General features: G+C 41.9%; 1 protein-coding gene across 4 annotated transcripts in view; it reads left to right on the forward strand.

Moving 5' to 3' along the window:
- Nucleotides 1-16037, forward strand: part of SCUBE1 (signal peptide, CUB domain and EGF like domain containing 1) — a 175269-nt gene that overhangs the window by 42843 nt on the left and 116389 nt on the right. For all 4 annotated transcript variants that reach the window (XM_064654102.1, XM_064654103.1, XM_064654101.1 and 1 more), the window contains exon 4: nucleotides 1500-1634. In XM_064654102.1, coding sequence (XP_064510172.1) covers nucleotides 1500-1634 — 135 coding nt within the window. The remainder of the gene's footprint in view (nucleotides 1-1499; nucleotides 1635-16037) is intronic.

Below are 16037 nucleotides of genomic sequence, written 5' to 3' on the forward strand. Positions count from 1 at the left end.
CTGGAAAATAGTGAGAACTGAGGGCAGGGGGGATTTTGATACAGAAAATGTGAGGCAATAGTGCTTAACGTTTCCTGGTCAGTAAAAAAACGAGGACTGTCTACACACTTGCATTGTAGTTCAAGACAGAAGGAGCCTGCCTGGTTTCCCTGGGTACTGTAATTACCCTGGAGCTTTTTTTCTCTGTGAGAAAGAGCTCTGATTTGTGTCACATGAAGTGCAGGCAGCACCCCAGCACAAATAACAGGCAAGGGGCTGGAACTCACTGGCGTTCCTGCATTAGTTGCTGGCAGACTTTTTGCAGCCTTTCAGAGCTTCCTGGCCCTGCCTGCAAAAGTACCAGCAAGCCAGCTTGGTTTTACCTTAGTGTGTTGTGGCCAGTCCTGGAGGAATTAATTTCTGCTGCAGCTGTGCCAGCTCTTTTGAGGTTTTGGGTGTCGTGAATCATTTACCTTTGTTGTGGGTTTTTTGCCCCCTCCAAAAAACAAAATGAAAGCAAAACACACACCAGCTCAATTGCTGGCATGTTGGCACATACTGTGAAATAACTAACTGGCTGAAGAGTCCTCATTTCAAAAAAAAAAAAAAAGGAGAACATGAAATTTTTGAGTGGCAAGTTGCTCCTATCAAAAAAAAAAAACCAAAACAAAAACCAAACCAAAAAACCAAACAAAACCAAACAAATGAACAAACAAGAAAAAACAAATGAACAAAAAACCCCCAGAAAACAGATATAATTCACTGTTATGAGCAAAACAGGAGAGTTGCAAGGTTGAATGTGGGTCAGGTATCTCTTAGTGGCAGTGGTTTTCCAATGCTGGAACACATGTCTCTGTTCAGCACACCACCATAAAAACTGTTATGCCAAAGAGAAGTGATGGGGGATAGGCAGAGACCCTCAAAACAGCCAGTAGCTAATGCTGCCTTTGTGGTTTTATATATTTGCCTATTAAAAGGACAATACAGACATGGAACATTTAGATTTAAGCAGCCTTCTTTTCATTAAACAACATTAAACAAACTGACAAAGTAGGGGGTTATGACTCCAGTAATTGAAACATGCTGTTCTCTTCAAGAACAGGACTCTATAAAGACTCTTTTCACCCAGTAATGCCCTTTGTGTTTGCCTGCTACCCCTGCTAAAAATTACTGTAGTCCTGAAGTATGTCTTTCCAAGTGGAGTGGGAATGACAGAGTGCAACACCACACTTGGCAGATGGGGTCACAGCCTTTTTAGGACCTTAATGTTCGTTGTGCATTGGAAATCAATTTGCAGCTCGGAATACATGGAGATGTAGCTGGACTCCCCTCCCCACTGTTTGGTTTTTTATGTTGACTTTAAGCCTGGGATGCAGGAAAAATAATTATGTGGAATAATTTGGATTAAGTGATGGCATTTGGGTAGTTTCCATTAGCCTTTTTATGGCTTCCTTGCTCCTCCAGGTGTATATTCTGAATCTGTAGGTTATCTTGAGTTTCTTTTTCCTTCTCTCTTCTAGATGTTGACGAGTGTCTGGATAACAATGGAGGGTGCCAGCAGATCTGTGTAAATACCATGGGCAGCTATGAATGTCAGTGCAAAGAGGGCTTTTTTCTGAGTGATAACCAGCACACCTGCATCCATCGCTCCATTGGTAAGTTCTCGGTGTGTAAACTCCGTGTTCAGTCAGAAATGCTAAAACAGTTTGAGTTCTGTTGGTTTGGTTCTGTTTTTTTAATCCCCAGAGCTCCCAAAATCACTCTCCTGGTTGGCTGGATTGATTGATTCCTCTGCTACTCAAGCTTGTAGCAGAGCCATAAATAAGACGATGGAAAAGGCTTTAGTTTGACACAGAAATTATGCTTGATTTGCACAGCAGACTCTTTGGGCAGGCAGAGACAGATGTTCAAATTTCCAGGAGTTAAAAATCTCTCCTCTGTTTGCGTAGCAGTTCACCTGTCTTTCAGCTGGGAAAGCATGGCATCCTAAATCCAAATGAAACTTCTGGAAATGATAAAGGTTATGTGGGGGTTTTTTGCCAGTTGTGTAACTCGTTGCTTCATTGCAAACAGGTCATGGCTGATCTTGTATTGACACAGCACTTTTCTTTGGTTCAGTACCCTGGCCTAGGGTGGGTTAGAAAACTGTTTCTCTGTTGCCTGTGCACTAGTGGGAGAAATAAGGAATCCCTGCAAAACTGGGATCCTTGTCTGCTGCTGGTTTTGACCAGAACAAGCAGCTCTCCCTTTTCTATAGATGTCAGACATGGAAGACAAGTTTGAGTGGAAAGGGAGAAAAGAAAACAACATAGCTATAAATCTTTGCAATTAAGTGGACTCCTTCTGTGTTCATTCAGACTTCTGTGACCCTGGCAGCAATGGGAATATATTCCAGCAAACTCATTTCCCAGTAGGCAATACAGGATGACAAAGTAGCGAGATGAGACTGGTGATCAACAATGTAAGCATGCTGTAAATTCCAGCAAGCCACACAAACGGTTCTGAGCTGTTTCAAGGGACTAAAATGAACCAGAAAACCCTACTTGAACAGAGGGTATGAATTTAGTCACTCTGTTGACAAGAAATCTCAGAAATGTAAATGTATTTCTGGCACTGCGTGTCTGCTTGCACAGAATTGCAAGGACAGGTAGTAATTTGGATGTTCAGAATTGTGAATCCCTGGGATACACTCACAAGTCCACTTTTTAGCATGATTATTAAGTTTTAAGCAATCGAGGTGTTTTGCTTATGATAAGAATATGCAATTAAGCTCCATCAACCAGGGCATTTTAAGGGTTGTTATCTAATAGGCTTTTAGTCATTCTTTTCAACATAAATTTCTGTCCAGTGTAAAGTAACCCCGACACAAAGATAGCCAACAAAGCAAGGAATAGTAGCTGGGGGCTTAATGAAAACCAGTTGAAGAGTATTGTGATACAATCATTATTTCAATTTGCACATTATAAAAATTCCCAGCTGTAGTAAAAAAGAATTTAGTTATCTGAGATGGAAACTAATTAAATAAATGAAAAATGAGACTCTAAAGGCAAAAGTTTATTCTTTATTGAGGGAAAAGGGTAAGTTTTTATGGCAAGGAGGATTCCTGGTTTGCCCCAGGGACTGGAAGAGTGGATTTGAAGGCTGACTGCTGTGTGCACATAATAAATATGCATGGGAAAATATATTTGTGCTAACTCGTTTACGAAGAAAATGTCATGTAAGGCATGGATGTTTAATTTGAAGCAACACCTTGAAGTTATTTTAGATCTGAAAAAAAACCCCAAGGAAACTACCAAGCAGACTAGTGGGGATTGCAAAGTGTTTTATGAACAAATGGCTTGTAGCTTTTCAGAAGTAAAGTGTCAATTTACAGTGACAGCAAACATTGCCCTGTAGTGATCCCCCCCAGCAATACATCAGGTGGGTGTGCTGGAGGCAGGAACTGAGATGAAATGATCTCCTTCACTTGTCAGAGGTGACTGAACTGCAAATAGTAAACAGACACGGTGAGAAAGCAAGTGGCTTTTTTCGTATCCGTGTTTGCTTATTTTTGTATGTCTCACTTGTAAATGCTGCTGCAGAAGCTGTTGGAACACAAAAATACAGATCAACATGTTTAGTTGTGCTTGTACCTCTGTTGGTGGACAAGGCTGGAGTGGACAGAGGCAGAGCACACAGCCAGCACTGCAGTCCACACACAAAGGCCTCGACCTGCCAAGGCCCTTCAGCGAGTCTGAGGGAGGAACACGTCCCTTTTTGCACTGACCAGGCAAAAGAATGGTGTCTTCTGATATGAGGTGCCCTCCCTAAAATTGGTGGCTGCTGTGTGAATTTTCTCAGCCCCCAGAGACGCCCTGTGCCCCATGGGTTTTGGGGTGTCTTGTGGGGTGCTCCCACCCACAGCTGTGGTTAAAAGCCACGTTGGGGTTCATGATAGGACATTGTGGACAAAAAGGATTAATGATCCACAGAGAAATACTAATTTTATACCAGTGGCAGGCCAGGCTGACATTAAAGTCAGAGCAAACCCTGATGTCCCAGCTTTTGCTTTGTTTCACTGTCTTTCTACTGATTTCCTATGTTTAGTCTCAGTACCTTTGGGGAGGATGCTGTGCCCAGTACAACTTGCCTCATTTATTTTTGCATAAAACTTAATTTCCCTTTGCTGAGTCAGAGTTTACTCACAGTAATGATGGCAACACCAGGGAGAGAGACTGGGAGGTTGAATAGATTGTGAAAGATATGGAGAATTTGACAGTTGTTTATCTTTGTACATCTTAATTGCAATACTAGGTGTGAACACTGTGAATTATACCAGAGACAGGGTTGTGTTTTCCATGTGACTTAGAAAGAAAGCAGAATAAAACAGCTGTTACTGTATCATCTCCAGCTCCAGAGGGAGCATGTGTTTAATAAATGTGGAGATTAGGATCCTGCACTACAGCTGTGACTGAGTCAGGTGAGTGGGTTACAGCACATTTTCCCTTAATTTGATGATAAGCCAAAAGCCCTAATTCAGCAAAGCCTCAGGGCACATCCTTAACTTCCTAATGTTAGCAAAGTTGCTTAAAAATCTGAATTGGGCTTAAGGAATAGCAAAATAGATAGAGTTTAGCTCTATGTCTGTATCTCCACTGAGGTTCAGAGTGATCACATCCTTCTGGAGTTCTGTGGCTGGGAAGACCTCTGTCACTTCACATTCCATGCCCTGAATGTCCACCTCAAGCATAAGGTATATTGTATCTGCTCATCATTCACTGCCAGTGTTTTTATACAACTGGTACCAAACTGGACAGGAAGGTGCAATTCTGAGTGGTGAGAAGAGGTGGAGAAGTGCTGGGTTGTAAGGCTCGAATTAAGATGGACTCATCCAGTGGTGGAAAAGCCCTTTACACAGTTGTCACTGTCATTTTCAAGCCTGTTAAAGACCCATTTGGCAAGGAAATGCTTTTTCACTTTCCCTTATCCCATTAGCCCTCTGTTCCTAGCAGAGTTAGGGAATTTGACATACAGTCGAATTTTACCACAACTTAGCAAATCACTGTGCTGCAAACAGAGTCTCAAAACCAGCTTGTCTCTTTTCTGCCACTAAAAGTGTGTCAGTGTAATCCCAGAGGAAAGGGGAACATGCTAAAGCACATTGCCTGGCATTTGTCATGGGCTAAGGGGCATTCTGAAATGGGTTACCTTGCTTGTGCTGATGCACAGAGGCTTGTTAAACTTGATTATGTGTTAAACCCTTGTTAATTTTACAGTAGTAGCACACGAATCCTTTGGTCAGCTAACCTCAAACTACAGGGTTTCTTCTGGTCCTGGGTATTATAAAGCCACCTTTGTTCATTTTTTTTCCTGCCTATTTTCCGTGATTTATTTTTGTTCTTTACCTGTCTTCTTAGTGCAGTGTGATTTTTGTGGTGGCACAGTAATGTGTTGGGACTCACTGGGAGGAATCATGGTCCCCAGTCAGTGCAGGAAGGGTTAGAGCTGGAATTCTGGGATTCTTTATTCCCATCTCTGGTGCTGATCCCCTGTGAGACTCTGGGCAAGAAGGTTATTGTGACTCAGAACTTCTGCAAAGCACTTTAGAGGACAGAGGTGTATTTTCTACAGAAAGCATAATAATCTATTCACATTTAGATCCATGTGGAAGGGTGACTTTAAATAATTAAGTGTTGCCAGCACTATTCCAGACTTTATGAAGTACAAGGTTTCTCATCTCAACTATGAAAGCTCTTTCATAATGATGTAACCAGTTGAATTACTCCATTACTTGAACATACATCACCATAGGTACCCTGAGTACAGGCATCCCACAGAAAAATCCTATTTGTCTTTTCTAATTGGAGTCCTAATGTGATTGTAAAGGAGAGGAATATATGTAAAGCAAATTTTAAGGAAATCAATCCACGTGCTTTTAGATAATGTAATAAGAAAACCTTTCAGGCTGCATAAGTTTTATCTGGACAAACATACTGTGATCTTGGAAGCTTTTTCCTAAACCTACACACAGTATGACCTAAGTGTAATAGAAACTTGTCTGTTTATACATTCTCATAGTACATTTAGAATAAAAAGTTCAATTTATTATCTTTCACAGAATATATGATACATATATATATATATGCACACTATTTTAAGTCTCACTGTGCCCTGTTAGAAATTTATAACCTTTTAAAACTCTGTATAACCCAGAAAAATTGCTGTATTTCGGTTTCTGGGATTCTTACTCACTCCAGCAGCCTGTGTGAAGACACCTCAGTTATCTTTCTTCGTTCCTCTGGAATGGGAGGAGGTTTTAATTTGCCTGGAGGGAAGATGCAACAGATGAAAATACCTCATTTAAGTAAAAAGTAATTTCTGTTCGACCTGAGCTCCCTCCCCTTGTTTGTGAATTACTTGCCAGGACTAGGACTAGTAAAGTTACACTGGTGCAAAACTATTTGCAGTGTCATCAGTCTTGGGTTCAGCTGTGAGGGGAAGCAGTAATGATCATAGAATCATAACAACATTATTAGTTTAGGGCTAGATATGAGATCAAATAGTCTGATGGAGTCATAGAACAGCCCAGGTTGGAAAGGACTTCCAACCTTCTGTGGGAAAGGGAGCCTAGGTGAGAATATCAAGTGCTCTTCTGGTCACATCTTGAAAACCACCATCATTGGGGACCCTACTATGCCCCTGAGGATGTTGTTACACTGAAAGGTTGTTCTCATTGTAACATTTCACCTTTCTTAATGTCAAGATAAAACCTCTACCAGTGCAACTTGTACCCATTGCCCTTTATCTTTTCTCTACTTCCATCTTCTTTGTGGCCACTCTCTAAGCACTAGTCAAATAAAACTGAGTCTATCCAAATTAAACTGCAAAAGCAGAGTTTTAAGTATCAAAATTGTCAGTAAGTTTTTTGGGTTTGGGTTTTTTTTGGTTTTGTTTTCAGGGGGTTTTTTTGTTTGGTTTTGGTTTGGTTTGGCTTTTTTGTTCTTGTTGGTTTTTTTCCCCTCAGCTTTTCTCTTTAAGGCCTTCAATAAATGTCAGCTTAAATGGTGACTGCTTAGGCTGGCACAGAATTGGAGGCAGTGGCATGTCACTTTTGGCTCACAAAAATTCTAAATGCATCTGAGACCTGAGGCTGCAATCTTTCTTTTGTAGGTGAGAAAACTGAGGTGTAAATATGACAGTGTTTTCTAAGACTGTGTTGGGACTGCAGGACAGATTCCCTGTAGCTGCACTCCTGTTGCTCAGAGCAGCCCAGGTGGAAACCAGGATGTGAGGAAATGTTACGTGATGAAATGAAGAGAGAGTTTCAGTATATCCCAAGTTGCAGAGTTTAAATACAGCCCAGTAAAGTTGGTTGCTGGCCTCAGTTGAGTTCCTAGGGACCAATTCAGCCCCATATCACAGTTACACTCAGCAAAATGTGATGAATCATCTAAACACTCTTACCTTAGTTTCGTAGCTCACTTGCCTTCTGAAAGAAAAATCTTGTGTTTGAAAAGTTTCTGGGACTTCGAATTAGTTTTAATTCAGAAGGAAAACCAAATTTCGTTGAGTAGCCAATACCTGTTGTTGCTTTGCTTCATCTGGGATTGAATGTAGCAGTAAACCAAACCAGTCAGCAGGGCACAACAGTGGGGAGTTCATTGAAACTCAAAGGAGAAATTTCCCAACACTCAGGAACAGCAGCAGATTGCCAGATTTTTGCCAAGAAATCTGGGATTGAATTCCAGGAGTGTTGTGCAGAAGCTGTCCTGTAACAGATACCAGATTTAATATTTTGAAAAGAAAACAGAACATACAATAATAGTAAAAAAACTAAAGCCTAGATGTACCAGGAAACATCACCTGGTAGGTAATCTAGAAGTCACATGCATATAGTGCTTGAACAGTAATAAAAGTGGAACATGACTAAGTGACAAACTAGGACATGCAGGTAATTTCTCAACAAGCAAGAATCTGAAATACTTTAATGGCTGTTGTTTCTGCATGGCTCCATTGCTAATGCCTTTTGCTATGGAAAGGATGAAGCTAAAGGGGGAAAATGAAGCTGGAGATGCAAGGAAGTATGTCTTGGAAAGAGCTGCTGCAGCCTGACAGCCAGGCAGCTTGTCAGGGGGAGCAGGGGGTTTGTGAGTCAGACCAAAAATCTCTCCACACTGTGTGACAGAAAGGGCAGTGACCAGTCTGGAGCTCAGCAGCTCCACTGGAAGTGCTGACAAGATGGAGAAGCTACACACACCAGTGGGAAAACACACTGGAAAGCAGTACATTAAAAAAAAAAAAATAGAAAGAGAAAATACGCAAAGAGGTCTTTCACACTCAATCCTTCAACAGCATTGGAAGGGAACCAATGTTCTGTTCATACTGTCTGCTCTGGATATAGCAAGATTATAGCAAATAAAAGAACTGACGTGTTTTTTAAAGGCCTCTCCAGCATCCAGTTCTCTGAAACATCAGGTGAGAAAGATCTGGGAAGAATATTAAGCCAGAGTGTACTGGAGAAAAAGCTTGCATTCACAGATGCACACAACAAATGGACTCTGTTTTAAGTAATACATTTAAGTAAATGTGGTGTATTTGTCATGGTGTGTCTCTCTCTGAATTCAGGGCCTGCTCTGAATACTGTGTAAGGATGCTCAGCATCTTCTGTAGTCATTGTGGGTCTCTCCATGTATTTTTATTGTATTTTTTGCTCTGCAGAGAAATCAGGCACAGACCACGTTGCAGGCCCTGTTCCTCTTTTCTGCTTTTCTTTTGCAGACACGTGATCCAGCAGGAGCTCTATAGACTGATACCATGATGTGTTTTTGGTTATAAACCAGCAGAAATTGAAGATATGAGTACCAAATACCTGTTCATTTATACTGTTAGCCTCCTGTATATGGTGTGCATTTCATGAGTTCTGTTAATTATTCAGTTCCATGTAATTATGTTTGAGGTTGCTCTGAGCTACTCTGAAATAATTTAGGAGTTAAAGGCAATGAGAAGGAAGCTGCTTGTATTTAATAGCTGTACATATTTTGAGCCTAAGAATACTTACATGCTTTGTTAAGCTTCATATCTTAGAAGTCACTGTGAATGCATTCATGGCAGGAACTTTGTGGTACCACCATGAGATATTTTTAAGAGGGGGCACAAAGGGAGAAGGGAATGAGATAAAGGTATGTCAGGTAAACAGAAAAAAGGAGGACGAGAACCAGCCAGCCAAGTGAGAATGAGGTGAAGTGCAAAAGAACAGATTGAAAATGAAAAGAAAGGTGAGAAGCAGCATGAGGCAAAAATCCATCCTTCTCTCTCCTTAATTCCATGGCTCACTCATGACATTTCTTTTCAGTATCTGCTCCCTTAGAGTTTCCTTTTCACTTGGGTAACTTCTTTCCTGTATAAACCACAGTATAGTCATAGTAGCAATGTCTTTGGAATCTTATTTTCTCCTCTCAGTGGAATGGATCAGGTACTGAGATTGCAGTGTCGCCCTGCAATCATGCACAGGTCATCAGGGTGACACCCCTGCAAGGGTTCAGCTCTTCAATTCTCCCAGGAGCCAAAAAATGCAGAAACAGAGGTGTTAAGTGTAACAGAGAGCTTTGTGTGCTGTTGGAGTTACTCTCTGAACTGTGTTCACCATTGATAAGAGCACTGAGCTCTGCAGCAAATCAATTAACCTGCATTTTGTGCACGATGCTGTAGTGGGACCGATCATTTTCAAAGGGCTGTGCCTGACTTATCAGCGCTGAGAAGCTGCAGATAAAGCTTTCTTCTCTTGTTCCAACATAAAGCATTCACCTCTGAGTAAAAGCAACAGCACTTTTGGCCCCCTTTGATATGGAGCACCTCCTTTAAAAGTTCTTCTCTGTGTTTATAGCTCACTAAATCACTGCACATGCAATGTGAGCCCAGAGTATCCACTTTTGCTGCAAGCGTGGTGTTACATCGGTGATTTACCAGAGCTGGCAGATTTTCTGCCTACAGTTAACATGGGCTGAGGATAATATAATAGCTGCTATCTTCAATCCATATCAAACTGCAAAGTACCAGACAGGCCAAAAGTAAGAGCCTCCTTGCTAAAACATTAATTTTTGACAGAGATCCACATGATCGGGGTTGGCGTTTCAGTATTTAGCGTAATGAGAACTGGTTATTTAAAGTGACATTTCTTTGCGAGGCTACGAATGCCAAGATGGGGAAGCAGGGATGGGAACTGTTCTTCTGCTGTGTGTTTCTCATTCTGCCTGCTTCAGAAGTGAGCTCCTAGTTATTTGCTTTTCTGATCACTAATTCGCTAGAGGATGTCGCAGGAGTCTCCAAAAACTACCTCAGGAGTATAAACCCCCTCTGAAACAGGAGCTTTTATTCCATGTACTCTGACTTATAAATATGGGAGGCAGAAAAGTTAAATAATTTGCCTAGAGTTACACAGGAAGGCTGCAGAAATCACAAGAACTTTCCAGAAGAGCTGTGAAGGGCTCATTTGACAGAGCATGCAGTTTAATGTGTTGATCTCACCAAATCTGTTTTGTTAAGCTGGGGACCTGTTTTTTCTGTGTGCTCCTACTAGGAACAGAATGCAGATACCCTGAGCCCCCATTCTTTTGGGCTGTTATTTAATTCCCTTCTTTCATCCCTGGTGCACTTTAACATCAGTGATTGATGTACATGTTTAGAGGTCAAAGTGTAGCACAGGGAGCCGGGTGGGTAACGGTGCATTTTGCAAATCCTGTTCTCTCCCGCCTTTCCTTCCCACACTTTTTGTTCTTTTTGTTCTCTGTTGGCTCAGTGTTGTAAATTGAACAATTTCTGATGGTGCCAGGCAGCTTGACTTCTTACTGAGATTCAGGATGCCTGATGGGACTCTGCACCGTGCCTTTGTGCTGGGAAGGGCAGCCAGACTGACACTGGAAATGGGGAGGTTCTGAAAAGTGAGGTGGAATCCAACCACCTGAACAATGTTTCCAAGGTTATTTTTGACAGAAGATTTTTCTTCCACTAAACCAAATTTAGTTCTCCGGAGTAGCTGATTTTCTTGGGAAAATAATAATTATATTTTTTTTTTAGAAAAAAATCATAGGAAAAAAAACCTCTGAAACATCTAGACCTGGAGGTATTGCCCTTGGCATTCCATGGAAGTGGTGGTTAGGCAGCCCCTTGTGCCTCCATGGGTGGCTGTTGTGTTGCTCTGCAGCACAAATATCCATGAACCCCAATAGCAGGAGGAGAGCAAGAAATAGCTCAGACATGAACCCTGATTTTCTGGGTGAAGGAGTGTCTTCCTGGGAGTGTCTCTGAATAACCCCTTTCCCTTCCCAGGTGAAATATTTCAGAGTTGGGGGAGCTTTGCAGGAAAAGGCCAAGCTAAATTAAAAAAAAAGGGGAGGGGGGGCTGCCAGCTCTGCCAAAGGACAGCATTCAAGCTCTGTCTGCCTGCTCTTCTCCAGGACTGTGTTTCTGCTCATCTCTCTGGGCAAAATGCTTTCAGAAGGCCCTCTAAGCTTCCCAGGAAAAGCTATCATTTGGCTTAAGTGCTTACTTAATGGGTATTTAGTTACTCTGCTCTAATAGGAGTCTGAAAAACAGATCATTAAAAAAAAATACACCCAACCTGTAATGAGCTGTTTTAAAGCAGGATTTGTACTTTCCTAATCTGTGTCTCGCTCTTGAGTCCTGAGTAGTATGTTTACCTGGAGATTTGTTTTGAAAAGGCTTTCTGTGTAGATCTAAACATGACTTTGGAGCGTTTGGCATTAGTTGAAAATACCTTGTGCTGCTCAATCTTCTGAGAATTCCCAGAAAGAGATAGGGAGCTGTCATTCCTGTGCCCTCTCTCAGAGAAGCTGACCACATCCTGGCCAAATGAACTCTGAATTAATCTGGTGGATTCCCTGGCAGGAGCTCACTGAAATGCTCCATGGAACAACCCCATGATAGAGCAAAAAGCCAGAAAAATGATAAAATCCGAAGAACACAGGCTGAAATACTCAGTAGTTAGATCCTTTAAAAGGATCTAAAGGATCCTCCCTGGTGGGAGCAGGAGTGCTCTGTGGGTTTTGTGTTGTTCCTGTTAACTTCATGCAAGGGGGGCATTAGATGACTAAAGGAATTTTCCTGTTGTCCAGACTGTGGATATGTATTTTAAGGCAGCTCTGAGTGTGAATGGTTCCACTTCTGAATGTCCATCAAAGTCCCTTCTCGCTCTTAGCTATCAAGTGCCCAAACCCAGAATATAAATAAATATATCTCCAAGCACTCCAAGTTTATTTATATGTCCTTTGGTTAAATGTTTTATAGGATTGTTTTGTTTCTTTTGTTTCCTCTAAAAACACCTGCAGAGCCCTCCATTTCCCTCTTAGTGTTTGTTATGACTCACTTCGTGGAGATACTTCTGTGCTGAGCTATACAAAGCTGACCTGTCTCAAAAGCAACATTGTGGTCAGGAGTGTGGCTGTGTTGAATGACATCCCATTTTCCCTGTTTCATATTTATTCTCTCTTTGGGCTTCCACAAGTCCTGTTTACAGGTAGAAACAGGATTTCCTTGCATGAGATCCAGAAAAACGTTGCCATTTTTTTCCTGCTTGCCTTGACCACTGATGAACGCTGCCCAAATTAAAATCCATGTTCAGTGTTTAGCTGATGCTTTTCATCAAAGTGTAGAAATTAAAATCCATGTTCAGTGTTTAGCTGATGCTTTTCATCAAAGTGTAGAAATTAAAATCCATGTTCACTGTTTAGCTGATGCTTTTCATCACAGTGTAGAAATCAAATACAGCCGCTTACCAAGAAGAATTCTGTTTTTCCATGTTCCCCCATGCACAGCAATATTGACTACACTCTATTTAGTCTTCTGTTGACCTCTTGCAAACAGCCCATAGATTCCAAAGGATTTTCTCCACCTTTCTTTTCTTAGATCATTAAAGCCAGAAATGGCTACAAGCCAGATACGCTGCTGTGCTTATTCCCATATTTCCGATGTATCACCATCTTTGCTCATCCAGACCCTTCATCTCCTTGCTCCTTTTAGAAAGTGGAATACACAGGTGTACACGTGGTGACTGGGATGAAATACTGCAGCACTGTTAGCCCATGGAATCTGTGGAGGCCTAAAGGCTGCTCCAGTCCCTGCTGTAGTGTTCCCTCTGAAGTGGAGATGAGGTTCCTGCCTCATCAGACCGGTTCAGGCATCCACCAACTCCCAGCAGTCTCAGTAGAGTTTGAGCTGGCATCATGAGACTCTGAACATCTGCCAACAACAGAGATTGGATCAGAAGGTGAAGCAAATCATGATGATTTCTTTGGGGTTGCACCACTGTGCAGGTAGAGGAAATCGTGAATAACTGTGCTACAGTGGTAGGTAAATTTTCACTTTCTGTGGAAGACACTGGCAAGTCACTTCACTAAACTGTAGGAGAGAAGCATCTCCAGGCCCCACACAGAACTTTGAGAGGGTGAAAAGAAACTGCCAGCAAGAAACCAATATATAAGTGGATTAAAGCCAATTTAGTAGTGAAGGATATGCTTGCAGGGCAATTACAAAGCCTGCTGCTCCCATATGATTGTTGTGGTAAGAAGAGGTAGGTAGCACTGAAGCAGAGCTGTAAAACAGGTGCTGAGATAATCACTTGGGCACAGAAGAGAGCCTGCCAATTTTAGGGTGAAGAAACTATTCTGCAATGCCAAATAAGCCTCACTGTACAGAAAAAGAGCACTGATATGACAGCAACAGTGTGGTTTGTGTACACACTGGATGTTTCTCACCCTGAATGTGCCAGCAGAGCATTTAGACCTCTGAGAGAAGCAGGTTCTTCCACTTTCACACCACTACTGCCCTGTAAACATTTCATTCATTTCTGAAGTACAGCTTGCAGATTAGACTTCCACTCATTGTGTTGGTGATAGCATTTGGTCTTAAATGCCTAATAACATAGGGCTGCTATTTCAGGTGCCTCCACGTGAAATCTGATGCTGAGTGCCCCAGAAAAAAAAAAATTAACTGTTTGTGACAGGAATGGGATCAGATTTGCTGCTTTGTGGGAGATGTGTTTGCCTGCATGTGCTCACTGTGTGTCTGTGCTAGGTGCTGGTTTTAGCATTTGAACAGAGAGGCCAGAGGAGGAATGCAAACACTAGTGACAGTCAAAGCAGAAATTATAACTGTGCTTTAAAATGATCCTTTTGGTAAAATTCTTGCTCTGATAATAAAGGACTTTGTTGCCTGAGGTAACGGGAAATTGTTTTTTGAATGCCCTGATGGTGCTGTCTGAGCAAACCTTGATAGCAGGTAACTTTTCTCAAATGGCAGTATATTCATCATCTCCATTCTAATCCATCCTTTCCGAGCACCTCTCAGTTTTCCCTGGCCTGGACCCTGCCAGGTCACCTCCCAGACTGGGAATCACTCATCTCTCTCCCTTGTGCTCCCACCAAGTGTTATCATCACACTCTCCTGAACCCTGACATTTGATTTGTGTAAGCCAGGGTTGCTGCATGACTCAGGCTGACATTTTATTCAGATTCATCCTCTGAAGGAAACTCAGGGAAAACACAGCAGTGTGTTTCCTTTCCACAGAGTGGCAAGCTGTCTGACCATAAAAGCAACCCCAGTAATAAGTTGGGAAGTTTTTTCATGGCTAAATGGCCCCTTGGGGGTCAAACCTGGGTGGGGTTTGTGAGGTTTTTTTTGCTCAGAAATCAATATGTTATCCCACCAGTGTATGTATATTTAAAATTTGTGTGTACAAATACAAATTCACGTTTTAAATACGCTTTCCTAAGCTGTCCTTGAATGTGGCTGCTGTGACCCCACTCCTTGCTTCCTATACCCAAGGGATGCAGCATTGATTTTGTTCTCTGGGTTTTGCTGGTTTTAATGAAAGCAAGGGAGAGGCTTGTGCCTACATTGCAATTTACTTTAATGTATGGGCAGTCTTTCAGACCTTTGTTGTTGGGACTATTCATGTGCTTAAGTGTTTTGCTGGATTGGAGCCACAGAGCAGTTAGTGAATTAGTGCACATACCAGGGTATAGCATTCTATTTCTGCTTTCCAGACAAGTTTGCATTTCCAGTGTTTGTACAGGATATAAGGTGACCAGCAGCCTGTTTTCTTTATTTTTGAAATTGTATGTCAAAAAATGGTTTGTCTTCTCAATAGTCAGTGTTTCTGCATCACCTTCTGAAAGATGATCTTGCCCTTTTCTTCCCAGCCAAACTCTGTTCCCTACAGAAAAAGTGTCTGTGGTGGCCACTGTTGCCATACTTCCTTATCTCCTGTGAAAGTAGCATTGTATGAATAGGTTTTCCTCGTGGTGTGTCCCAGACGGTGTTGGAAACAAAACTTAGCTGCCAAACAATTCTAGTGATAGTGGCAACAGGTATTTGGTGCAGGCTGACAGAAGCTTTCTCTGAAAACATTTGCCTAATTCTGTGCTTCCAGCTTGGAGGGTGGGAGAGTAGTCGTGCATCCCTTTGGCAGTTTTCTCCTTGGGAATGAAGTTTTGACAGTGGCATTTGTATTGGGGAAACACATGTTTCTGCACACTATTTCGTGGCATTCTGGGCCTTTTTCTGTCCTGCAGCATTTGGTTGCATTTCCTGTGTGGACTTTTCATTCCTGTGTGGACTAGTAGACCAGAAGTTATTTTAAGGCATTGGTAGGTATTGTTTTCTCACAGTGCTGCTTCCAAGGTAGTTACCTGTTTTTTAGTAGAGCACCTTTCATCCTGAAGTATCCCAGGGTGCTTTAGGGACGTGGTCCTAGGACATTACATTAGCCCATCACCTCTGGACAGAGATGCTGGAAGATAGGGACACTGTGGGATGTACATACATGGGTTTTACTGGAAACAAACTGTAATATTCACATTAGTGATGAACACTGGTTTGTAGAGAAAGCAAAGTTGTGGTAGCTGCTGTGGAGGTAAAGAGAGGAAGACTGGAGTGGTAACTTTTAGCAAGGGATATTGTGACAGAAGAAATCTGGCAGTGTAGTAACTGTTGGCCAACAAGAATTACATGAATTTGGGAGTTGGACACAGTGATCCTGAGGGGTCCCTTACAAATAGAGATAA

The sequence above is a fragment of the Pseudopipra pipra genome, chromosome 5 (assembly GCF_036250125.1).
Source record: "Pseudopipra pipra isolate bDixPip1 chromosome 5, bDixPip1.hap1, whole genome shotgun sequence".
Taxonomy (NCBI): domain Eukaryota; kingdom Metazoa; phylum Chordata; class Aves; order Passeriformes; family Pipridae; genus Pseudopipra; species Pseudopipra pipra.